Source organism: Pristis pectinata, chromosome 10 (genome assembly GCF_009764475.1).
Source record: "Pristis pectinata isolate sPriPec2 chromosome 10, sPriPec2.1.pri, whole genome shotgun sequence".
NCBI lineage: Eukaryota > Metazoa > Chordata > Chondrichthyes > Rhinopristiformes > Pristidae > Pristis > Pristis pectinata.
In genome coordinates this window covers 1432604-1444812 of record NC_067414.1, presented here as the reverse complement: position 1 = coordinate 1444812, position 12209 = coordinate 1432604, and the positions used below count along the sequence as shown (strand labels likewise).

Sequence of the window (12209 nt, the reverse complement as noted above, 5' to 3'; positions counted from 1 at the left end):
CAACATCTTGTACAGCAGTAACATGACATCCCAACTCCCGTACTTAATTCCCTGACCAATGAAGGCCAGTGTGCCAAACGTCTTCTTCACCACCCTGTCTACCTGTGTTACCACTTTCAGGGAACTATGTACCTGTACCCCTAGGTTCCTCTGTTCTACAACACCCCCCAGGGCCCTGTCATTTACTGTGTAAGTCCTGCCCTGCTTTGTCTTACCAAACCCTTTGCATTTATCTGAATTAAACTCCATTTGCCATGCCTTGATCCACTGGCCCAGCTGATCAAAACCCACTGAAATCTTAAATAACCACTGTCCACTATACCACCAACTTTCTGCTTTTACTCCAGAAAGCTTGCCCTGAAGAAGTCCCATTCTGTGCATGACAATTCCTAACGTCCTCTGCATCCTAAAGGGAAAGCATATCAACTTTAAGAAATTGGAGGTTTGTTTGCTCCATGGTTACACTGGGATCACATCAGCTACACATCTACAGTCCTTGGGATAACAAGTTCTGCAGTTTGCACTGGGGTGTAAGTATTTGCACAAAAATTTTATCGTCATAAAATTTGATTCAGACCATTCTGCATTTACCTGCACCGTGTGTGTCTGGGTGCTGATGATGAAAACCTGTCCCCCAGAAGCCGTCCAGATCGAGTCTTCCATTACTAGGATGGATTTAACTGGCAGATCACCAAGTCTCAGCACCTTTGGAGAATCAGCATTCCATAACCCATCTTTAAAAGAAGAATTGAGATAAAGTCTTTGAAGGTTTCAGTTTTCTTACAATAGGTGGTGCAGAACACCAAACCTGACCTTGAATGCAAACATTTTTTTGTGTGGTTAAAAACAGATAAAATTAACGCACACCATGAAACATTTTATTATTTTTATTGTTTTCTTGAAAAATGCTTCAAGAATTCGCACAGGTGCACAGGTTGACTCTGTGGTGAAGAAGGCATATGGTGTATTGTCCTTCATCAGTCAGGGAATTAAATTTAGGAGCCAAGAGGTATTGTTGCAGCTGTATAGGTCCCTGGTCAGACCCCACATGGAGTACTGTGCTCAGTTTTGGTCACCTCACTACAGGAAGGATGTGGAAGCCATAGAAAGGGTGCAGAGAAGATTTACGAGGATGTAGCCAGGACTCGAGGGACTGAGTTACAGGGAGAGGTTGGCCAGGCTAGGACTTTATTCCTTGGAACTTAGGAGACTAAGGGGTGACCTTACAGAGATGTACAAAATCATTGGGGACATAGGTAGGGTGTATGCACACAGGGAAAGGGAACCAAGAACTAGAGGACATAGGTTTAAGGTGACAGGGGAGAGACTTAAAAAGGACCTGAGGAGCAACTTCTTCACACAGAGGGTGGTGCATACGTGGAACGAGCTGCCAGAGGAAGTGGGTGAGGCAGGTACATTAACAACATTTAAAAAACACTTGGACAGGTACATGCACAGGAAAGGTTTCGAGGGATATGGGCCAAATGCGAGCAAGTGGGACTAGCCTAAGTGGGCACCTTGGTCGGCATGGACCAGTTGGGCTGAAGGGCCTGTTTCTGCGCTATATGACTCTATAATTCAAGTACAGCTGATGGATATAAATGTGATGTTATAACCTTCCTTTGTGGTGAACAGAAAGCTTTCGCCTTTATCCCTGTAGATTTGCAGTGAAGTCAGTTCAATGTTTTAACAAAGACCATTTCTGCTCAAGGGTGTAACCACAGATTATAGAGATGGACACACTTTATTGAACTGCACTTAGAACAGTGTGGATGCAGTCAAGGATTGATCATCAGTGGAATGCAAGTAGATCACAGCAGAAGTGGAAAGGTACAGTATCTCTCGATATTTCCATGCTTTGTTGTCAGCCTTCATCAGCTTGAATACATGAAGCAAAGTTCACAATGCAGCAACAGCAAGATGGCAGAGTGGCTCAACTCAAGGAGCCACTGCCTCACAGCTCCAGATAGCGGGTTCGATCCCGACCCCCGGCGCTGTCTGTGTGGAGTTTGCACGTTCTCCCTGTGACCATGTGGGGTTCCCCTGGGTGCTCCAGTTTCCTCCCACATCCCAGTGACGTGGTGGGTCAATGAGTTGATTGGCTCTTGGTGTGTAGGTGAGGGGTAGAACCTGGGGGAGTTGATGGGAATGTGGAGGCATTGAAATGGGATTAATGTTAATTGGTGTTTGATGGTCAGCATGGGCTTGATGGGCTGAAGGGCCTGTGTCCAAGCTGTATGACTCTCTCACAATGCAGCTTAAGCACATTGCTCATTCCAGACTTTCTTTTCTTCCCATTTTACAACAGAGGACAACTGAGTTGGAACAAGTGCGACATGTATCACAGTAAACCCCCAGCCACAATGCAAGTGTCAACACTCACTTGGGGATAAATATTTTGCAGTTAAGTTGCTAAGGATTTACAGACAAGCATTTTCACTTTCCAAGTGCATGCACAAAATATCACCTGGGGCTGGAGGTGTGGAACACAAAGCACTCAGAGGGAGATGCGATGAGGACACTGAGGGCCTGGTTTGTCAGCCCGCCTCTTTCTGTTGATTCAGTGAAATACTCACACATCTGGGACTTGGTGGGTGTGTTGGGGAAGTTCCACTGACAGTGAAGATGGTCATTGAGAGTTACAGAGGGACCTTGATCAGCTGGGTATGTGGTTCAAGGAATGGGAAATGGTGTTCAATTCAGATAAGTGCGAGGTGTTACACTTTGGGAAGACAAATCAGGGTAGGACTTTCACAGTGAACAGTAGGGCCTTGGGGAGTGTTGTAGAACAGAGGTACCTAGGGGTACAGGTACATGGTTCCTTGAAAGTGGCGTCGCAGGTAGACAGGGTGGTGCAGGAGGCGGGGACACAGGAGACTGCAGATGCTGGAAATCTGGAGCAACACACAAAATGCTGGAGGAACTCAGCGGGTCAGGCAGCATCCGTGGAGGGAAATGGACAGTTGATGTTTTGGATCGAGACCCTTCATTGGGACTGGAAAGAGGGGAGATAGCCAGTGTAAAAAGGTGAAGGGGTGGAGCAAGGGCTGGCAGGTAATGGGTGGATCCAGGTGAGGGGGGTGATTAGGCAGGTGAGGGAGGGGGGAGAGGAGGCATGATGCAAGAAGCTGATGGGTGGAAGTGACAAAGAGCTGAAGAAGATGGAATCTGGTCGGAGAGGACAGTGGAACATGGAATAAAGGGAAGGAGGTGAGGAGGGGAACTGCTGGGAGGAACTGGTGAAGAAGGCTTTTGGCACTCTGGCCTTCATCAGTCAGGGATTTGAGTATAGAGGTTGGGAGGTTATGTTGCAGACAAGATGTTGGTGAGGCCGCACTTGGAACGTTGTGTTCAGTTTTGGTCCCCCTGCTATAGGAACGATGTCATTAAGCTGGCAAGAGTGCAGAGGAGATTTACGAGGATGTTGCTGGGACTTGACGGACTGAGATATAGAGAGAAGTAGTAGGCTAGAACTTTATTCCTTGGAACGTAGTAGAATGAGGGGTAACCTTACAGAGGTGTATAAATCACGAGGGGCACGGGGTGAATGCGCACAGTCTTTTTCCCAGGGTTGGGGAATCAGGAACTGGAGGACATAGGTTTAAGGTGAGAGGGGAGAGATCCATTTCCCTCACAGATGCTGCCTGACCCATTGAGTTCCTCCAGCACTGTTGTTTTGCTCCTTCTGTCACTGTGGCAGATCAGCTGGTATGTGGTTGGTACTAAATAGTGATGTTCCCAAGGATGGACAGCCATGTGGGTGGGGGCAGAGAGACACACTGCTCTGGTTACGCAGTGATGCTGCGGCTGGCGGGATTAGACGGATACACTGCTGGGCTTGGAGACAGATCAATGGGAAGAAGCCCTTTGGGAACAATGACATCATTGACATTTGGAACCAGTCGGCCTGTTTCTATGATTGAAATACCTCATAATACCTCAATAAACCACTTATTTTCAGGGTTTTAATGTTTTTCTTTCATTACATTTAGTTTGACTGTCTTACACGAATACTATTCATCCAAGAATTATTTTTCTTTCTTTGTGATGTCACACAGTGGTACAGCACAGAAGCAGGCCCTTCGGCCCAACTTGTCCATGCTGACCATGGTGCCCACCAAGCTAGTCCCATTTGCCCCCATTTGACTCATATCCCTCTGAACACTTCTTATCTAAATGTCCTTTTCCAAATGTCATTTGAGTGTTGTTATTGTACCTGCCTCAACCACTTCGTCTGGCAACTCGTTCCATGTACTCACCACCTTCAAGTTCCTTGGCGTGAACATCACCAACAGCCTGTCCTGGTTCAATCACATAGACACCACGGCCAAGAAAGCTCACCAGTGCCTTTACTTCCTCAGGAGGCTAAGGAAATTTGGTTTGTCCCCTGTGACACTCACCAACTTTTGTCGATGCACCACAGAAAGCATCCTATCCAGATGCATCATGGCTTGGTATGCGCAAGCCGGCAAGAAACCACAGAGAGTTATGGACACAGCTCAGCACATCACAGAAACCAACCTCTCCTCCATGGACTCTGTCTACACTTCTCGCTGCCTCAGTAAAGCAGCCAACATAATCAAAGACCCCACCCACCCCCGACATTCTCTCTTCTCCCCTCTCCCATCAGGCAGAAGATACAAAAGCCTGAAAGCACGTACCACCACGCTCAGGGACAGCTTCTATCCCGCTGTCACAAGACGATTGAACGTTTCCCTAGTATGATAAAATGGACTCATGACCTTGCACCTTATTGTCTACCTGCACTGCACTTTCTCTGTAGCTGTGACACTTTGCTCTACATTCTGTATTGTTTTATCCTGTACTACCTCAATGCACTGTGTAATGAATTCATCTGTATGATCGGTATGCAAGACATGTTTTGCACTGTATCTCAGTACAAGTGACAATAATAAACCAATTCCAATTCCCTGTGTGAAAAAAGTTGCCCCTCAGGTCACTTCTTAAATTTCTCCCCTCTCACCCTACACTTGTGCCCTCTAGTTCTTGATTCCCCAACCCTGGGAAAAAGACTGTGGGCATTGGTGACAAGAGAGGTGGAACAACTAGTTAGGAAGAAGAAGGCAGCATACATAAGGTGTAAGCAGCAAGGACCAGACAGGGCTCGTGAGGAATATAGAGTAGCAAGGAAGGAACTTAAGAAGGGGCTGACGAGAACGAGAAGGGGACATGAAAAGGCTTTGGCGAGTAGGGTTAAGGAGAATCCCAAAGCTTTTTACTTGTACGTGAAGAGCAGAAAGATGGCTAGAGTAAAGGTGGGTCCGATTAGAGACAAAGGTGGGAGGATGTGCCTGGAAACTGTGGAAGTGGGTGAGGTTCTCAACGAATACTTCTCTTCAGTATTCACCAATGGGAGGGGTCTTGATGACGCTGAGGACAGTGTTGGTAAGGGTAATGTTCTAGAGTATGTGGATATTAAGAGAGAGGATGTGTTGGAGCTGTTAGAAAATATTAGGACAAATAAGTCCCCGGGGCCTGACGGAATATTCCCCAGGCTGCTTCGTGAGGCGAGGGAGGAGATTGCTGAACTGTTGGCTAGGATCTTTGAGTCCTCGTTGTCCACTGGGATGGTACCGGAGGATTGGAGGGTGTCCCCTTATTCAAAAAAGGTAGTAGGGATGGTCCAGGAAATTACAGACCAGTGAGCCTTACATCTGTGGTGGGTAAGCTGCTAGAAAGGATTCTAAGGGATAGGATCTATGATCATTTAGAGAATCATGGACTGATTAGGGACAGCCAGCATGGATTTGTGAAGGGATGAAGGGAAGATCTTGCCTCACTAGCCTGATAGGGTTCTTTGAGGAGGTGACCAGGAAGATCGATGAGGGTAGTGTAGTAGATATGGTCTACATTGATTTTAGTAAGGTGTTTGACAAGGTTCTGCATGGTAGGCTTCTTCAGAAGGTCAGAGGCCAAGGGATCCAGGGAAGCTTGGCCTTGTGGATTCAGAATTGGCTTGCCTGTAGAAAGCAGAGGGTTGTGGTGGAGGGAGTGCATTCAGATGGGAGGGCTGTGACTAGTGGTGTCCCACAGGGATCGGTTCAGGGACCTCTACTTTTTGTGATATTTATTAATGACTTAGATGAGGGCGTGGAAGGGTGGGTTAGCAAGTTTGTAGATGACACAAAGATTGGTGGTGTTGTGGATAGTGTGGAGGGCTGTCGAAGCTTACGGAGGGATATTGATAGGATGTAGAGCTGGGCTGACAAGTGGCAGATGGAGTTCAATCCAGAGAAGTGTGAGGTGGTACACTTTGGAAGGACAAACTCGAAGGCGGAGCACAAGGTAAATGGCAGGATTCTGGGCAGTGTAGAGGAGCAGAGGCATCTGGGGGCTCATATCCACAGATCACTGAAAGTTGCCACAGGGTAGTTAAGAAAGCTTATGGGATGTTAGCTTTCATAAGTCATGGGATCGAGTTTAAGATCTGCGAAGTAATGATGGAGCTTTACAAAACTCTGGTTAGACCACACTTAAGAGTACTGTGTCCAGTTCTGGTTGCTTCATTATAGGAAGGATGTGGAGGAGTTGGAAAGAGTGCAGAGGGGCTTTACCAGGATGCTGCCTGGATTAGAGAGTATGCATTATGAGGAAAGTCTAAAGGAGCTAGGGCTTTACTCATTGGAGAGAAGGAGGATGAGGGGAGACATGATAGAGGTGTACAAACTATTAAGAGGAATAGATAGAGTGGACAGCCAGCGCCTCTTTCCCAGGGCACCAATGCTCAATACAAGAGGGCATAGCTTTCAGGTAATGGGTGGGAAGTTCAAGGGAGATATCAGAGGGAGGTTTTTCACCCAGAGAGTGGTTGGTGCATGGAATGCGCTGCCTGGGGTGGTGGTGGAGGCAGATACGTTGGACGAGTTCAAGAGATTGTTAGATAAGCATATGGAGGAATTTAAGATAGAGGAATGAGGAAGGGGTTAGATAGTCTTAGGTGTGGTTTGAAGGTCGGCACAACATGGTGGGCTGAAGGGCCTGTATTGTGCTGTATTGTTCTATGGTTCTATGGTTCATTCACCCTATCTATACTCCTCACGATTTTACACACCTCTTTAAGGTCACCCTTCAGTCTCCTACAGGGTGACCAAAACTGTGCACAATACTCCAGGTGTGGCCTCACCAGAGTCTTGTACCACTGCACATGACATCCTGACCTCTATGCTCAATGCCCTGACTGATGAAGGCCTGTGTGCCTATCGCCCTCCTCACTGCCCTGTCTACCAGAAGTTACTTTGTTCCTTATGTATGAAGAAATTTGGATTTTCTACATCAAGTGCATTGCTTTCAGCGAACTCTGTACTTATACTCCAAGATCCCTCTGCTCTGCAACAATTCCCAGGGCCCAACCATTCACTGCCTAAATCCTACCCTGATTTGATTTCCTAAAATACAACACCTCACACTTATCTGAATTGAACAGCATTTGCCATTCCTTGGCCCACTTACTCTGCTGATCAAGATCCCCCTGTAATTTTTGATAACCATTTTCACTGCCTTTGACACCACCTATTTTAGTGTCATCAGCAAACTTACTAACCGTGCCTTGTACATTCTCATCTTAATTGTTTATATAAATGGACCCAGCACCAACCCCTGAGGCACACCAGTGGTCACCAGCCTCCAGTCCAAAAGACAACCTTCCACCACCACCCTTGGCCTCCTACCATTGAGCCAATTATGTATCCAGTTAGCCAGCTCTCCCTGGACCCCATGTGATCTAACCTTCTCGAGTAGCCTACCATGCAGGACCTTGTCAAAAGCGTTGATAAAGTTCATATAGACAATGTCCACCACCCTGATCTCATCAATTCTTTTGGTTACCTCTTCAAAAATCTCTAACAGATTTGTCAGACACGATCCCACATACAAAGCCGTGCTGACTATCCCTACTCAGTCCTCGCCTATCCAAATACTGGTACCCCAACCCCACCATTCCTCAGTACACAACTTCTCTTCATTATTTTTGGAAATAACATATCCTTGAGGGCCAGAAAACGCGACCCATTCCCTTGCCTTCTCTGAGATGGTTAAAGAGGGAATCGCAGAGTTAAACTGTCTCTGTGATTTTCTCCTCTTACTTTCCAGTGGATTTTCAACAGTGACAGGAAAGGTGACAACAAGGTTAACACCTCTTGTTATTTTGTGCCAAAATGTGCAGTAAACGTTCTGAACTGTGGCCAACTCAGATGAGGACAAGAAAGGTTTCCATGGAGATGAGCAAATATAATGCAGCAATGTAATTGGTGCAGAAAATCCACTTTTCTTCATACTTAAGGAACAAAGTAACTTCTGGTCATCAAGGAACCTTCAGTTTACGTGGCTTTGTTAAGGGGAGATCCTGTCTGACTAACTCGGTTCCATTTTTTGAGGTGACTCAGTATGTCAATTGGGGGTAGTGGATTTCGGTGGGTCACAGGGATTTCGGTAAGGCCTTTGACAAGGTCCCCCATGGGAGACTGGTCCAAAAGTTAAGAGCCCATGGGATCCAGGGCAAGTTGGTAAACTGGATCTGAAACTGGTTTGGTGACAGGAGGCAGATGGCAATGGTGGAAGGTTGCTTCTGTGGTTGGACAGCTGTGACCAGTGGTGTGCCACAGAGATCAGTCCAAGGACCCTTGCTGTTTGTTATATTCATTGATGGCTTGAATGTGACTGTAGGGGGCATGGTTAGTTAGTTCACAATGGATGGAATTGTTGTTAGTGAGAAGGCTGCCGAATAATATTGATGAGTTGGCAGATGGAACATTCGAGGTCCAGGTATTATTCAACTAATAAGGCTAGGATTTACACGATGAGAAAGTACTGAGGAGCAGTGGGGCTTGGTGAACAAGTCCAAGTGTCCCTGAAGGTTGCAGTGTGGGTAGGTAAGGAAGTTAAGAAGGCATATGGGATCAGGGCTTTTATGAGCCAGGGCAATGAACTTAAGAGCAGGGAGTTATGGGACAACTTTATAAAACACTGGGTAGGCTGGAATATTGTGTGCAGTTCTGATCACCACACTATAGGAAGGAGGTGACTGCACTGGAGAGGGTGCAGAGGATATTCTCCAGGGATGGAGCATCTCAGTTATGAGGAGAGAGGGGAGATTGTGAGAAACTTTTCTCCATTAGCAGCGTCACTCGAAGGCAAGTGAAGGGTGGGAGATTTAGAGGGGATCTGAGGAAGATTTTTTTCACCCAGAGGAGGTTGGAGTCTAGAACGCACTGAGGGAGTGGCGGAGGCAGAGACTCTCACAACATATAAGCATCTGGGTGAGCATGTGAATCACCAAGGAGAGACCAAGTGCTGGAAAATGGAATGGGTTTAGATCCTTACTGGACAACCTGGCCACAGTAGGCCAAAGGACCTGCTTCCAACTGCATCGCTCTGGGACATTCACTGGGGCTTATCACACGTGGGCTTCGATGCATTCCCAAGGTAAGTTCAAACTAAAGCTGATGTTGCTTCATGTCCAGAGAGGTACGGGTTAGGAAACTGTGGGCATGCTACGTTGGTGCCGGAAGCGTGGCGACACTTGTGGGCCTCCCCCAGAACACTCTACGCAAAAGATGCATTTCACTGTACATGTGTTTTGATGTACATGTGACTAATAAAGAAATCTTATGTCAAAGTGAGTCACACTGTAAACTGCATAGTCTCCACAAAAACAGTAGAACAGCATCAACCTATGGCCATCTTTACCATAGAACCATACAGCACAAAACAGGCCCTTTGGCCCACCGTGTCGTGCCGTCCATCAGACCACCCTCACACTACCTAACCCCTTCCTCCCGCATATCCCTCTATCTCACGTTCCTCCATATGCCTATCCAACAAGCTCTTGAACCTGTTCAATGTATCAGCCTCCACCACCACCCCAGGCAGTGCATTCCATGCACCAACCACTCTCTGGGTGAAAAACCTCCCTCTGACATCTCCCCTGAACCTCCCACCCATAACCTTAAAGCCATGACCTCTCGTCTTGAGCATTGGTACCCTGGGAAGGAGGCACTGACTGTCTACTCTATCTATTCCTCTCAATATTTTATATACCTCTATCATGTCTCCTCTCATCCTCCTCCTTTCCAGTGAATAAAGCCCTAGCACCTTAAGCCTCTCCTCATATTCAATACCCTCTAATCCAGGCAGCATCCTGGTAAATCTCCTCTGCACCCTCTCCAATGCCTCCACATACTTCCTATAATGAGGCGACCAGAACTGAACACAGTACTCTGAATGTGGCCTAACTAGAGTTTTGTAAAGCTGCATCATAACGTCGCGGCTCTTAAACTCAATCCCGCGACTTATGAAAGCCAACATCTCATTGGCCTTCTTAACTGCTCTTTCCACCTGTGAGGCAACTTTCAACGAACTGTGAATATGAACCCCCAGATCCCTCTGCTCCTCCACACTGCCAAGTACCTTGCCGTTTACCCTGTACTCTGCCCTGGAGTTTGTCCTTCCAAAGTGTACCACCTCACACTTCTCCGGATTGAACTCCATCTGCCACTTGTCAGCCCAGCTCTGCATCCTATCAATATCCCTCTGTAAGCTCCGACAGCCCTCCACACTATCCACAACACCGCCTATCTTAGTGTCATCCGCAAACTTACTAACCCAGCCCTCCACCCCCTCATCTAAGTCATCTATAAATATCACAAAAAGTAGAGGTCCCAGAACCGATCCCTGCGGGACACCACTAGTCACTGCCTTCCAATCCGAGGGCACTCCCTCCACCACAACCCTCTGCTTTCTACATGCAAGCCAATTCCTAATCCACCCAGCCAAGCTTCCTTGGATCCCTTGGCCTCTGACCTTCTGAAGAAGCCTACCATGAGGAACCTTATCAAATGCCTTACTAAAATCCATGTAAACCACATCCACCACACTGCCCTCATCTAACTTCAGACAAATCCATTGAAAGGACATTTGAAGTTCCACTTTCAATTTATAAGTTTAATCTTACATTGTGCATGAAACACAACAGGAACAAAGGCCTGTGTGGTTTTAAAAATTCAATCCATTCTGTTTTATACAGAACAGCTGGCAAAACTGGTTGCCCTTATAATTATGTTCTGTGTCTAAACTTTTCCCAAACTGCATACATTTTTTTCAGCAGACCTAACTTAGGTCCAGCAATCTGCTTCTCGAACTGTGTCGTCTGACACTCCCAAACATTTGCAGGGAGCAGCATTGGTACCATGAGAACCGGTCATCCTGTTTACCCAGATTTCTGATCCTCCAACAATACAAAACAAACTTCTTCCAGGTGCAAGAAGCAACAAAGAACCTTTGAAGCAAGCCACCGTTGAGCATCAATGTCAGATACAGTCACCATGTTTACGAGGCACTTAGACAGACACAAATAGGCAAGGCTTAGAAGGATACGGTCCTAATGCGGGCAAATAGGATTAGTGTCGATGGACGAAAAGGTCAGCATGGACATGATGGGCCGAAGGGCCTGTTTCTGTGCTGTAGGGCTCCAGGCCTCTCCAATATTAAAGCAAGACTGGGGGCTGGAAACAGTCAGCACCAGTGGTGAACACTGCTGTGTGATTTGCTTTTGGCTGCAACACAAAGTGTTCACAACAAAAGAATCTGGAAAAACTGTACCAATGTCAATAATGGGACGCTTTGAGGTGGTTAACAGAAAACTTCATAGTTTTTAAAGGTCAATGTTTAAACCACAAGTTGGAAAATGAACTCTGATTCTGGAACAAAGAGCAGCTCCTCCTGTGTCAGTGGTTGGTTCAGGATTATGCGTGGAATAGACGCCTCATTTGTGATCTGTTTTTCTCTTTTGCAAATAAAGAACCCATCCTTTCCCCCAAAATGTCAAATCCAGCCTTGCATAGTACATTTAATCCACAACATTGTAGAACACATCATGGCTGCATCTGATCAAACACAGAGAGCTTCCCAGATTGCAGCACAGAGATGCAGCGATTAGTGCCGCTGCTTCCCAGCTCCCAGGGAATTAAAATGTCTTGCAACTAGGAGCTCCAGAAGGCCATGGTAGACAGAACACAGGTGCTCGACAAAGCCGTTGTCTAGTGCGTGCTTGGTCTGACTGAAGTAGGGAGGCCAGCTCGAGAGCACGGAATGGGGCAGACGAGGTTGGAGGAGATGCATGATGGAGGAGTTCCTCTAGCAGCTCGTTTTGTTGCTCCAGATTCCAGCATCTGCAGTCTCTTGTGTCTCCTAAA

At 46.8% G+C, this 12209-nt stretch overlaps 1 protein-coding gene across 1 annotated transcript in view; it reads right to left on the bottom strand.

The window, feature by feature from the left end:
• Nucleotides 1-12209, bottom strand: part of arhgef10 (Rho guanine nucleotide exchange factor (GEF) 10) — a 243031-nt gene that overhangs the window by 18425 nt on the left and 212397 nt on the right. The window contains exon 28 of the mRNA XM_052024835.1: nucleotides 592-734. Within this exon, the coding sequence (XP_051880795.1) occupies nucleotides 592-734 (143 nt within the window). The remainder of the gene's footprint in view (nucleotides 1-591; nucleotides 735-12209) is intronic.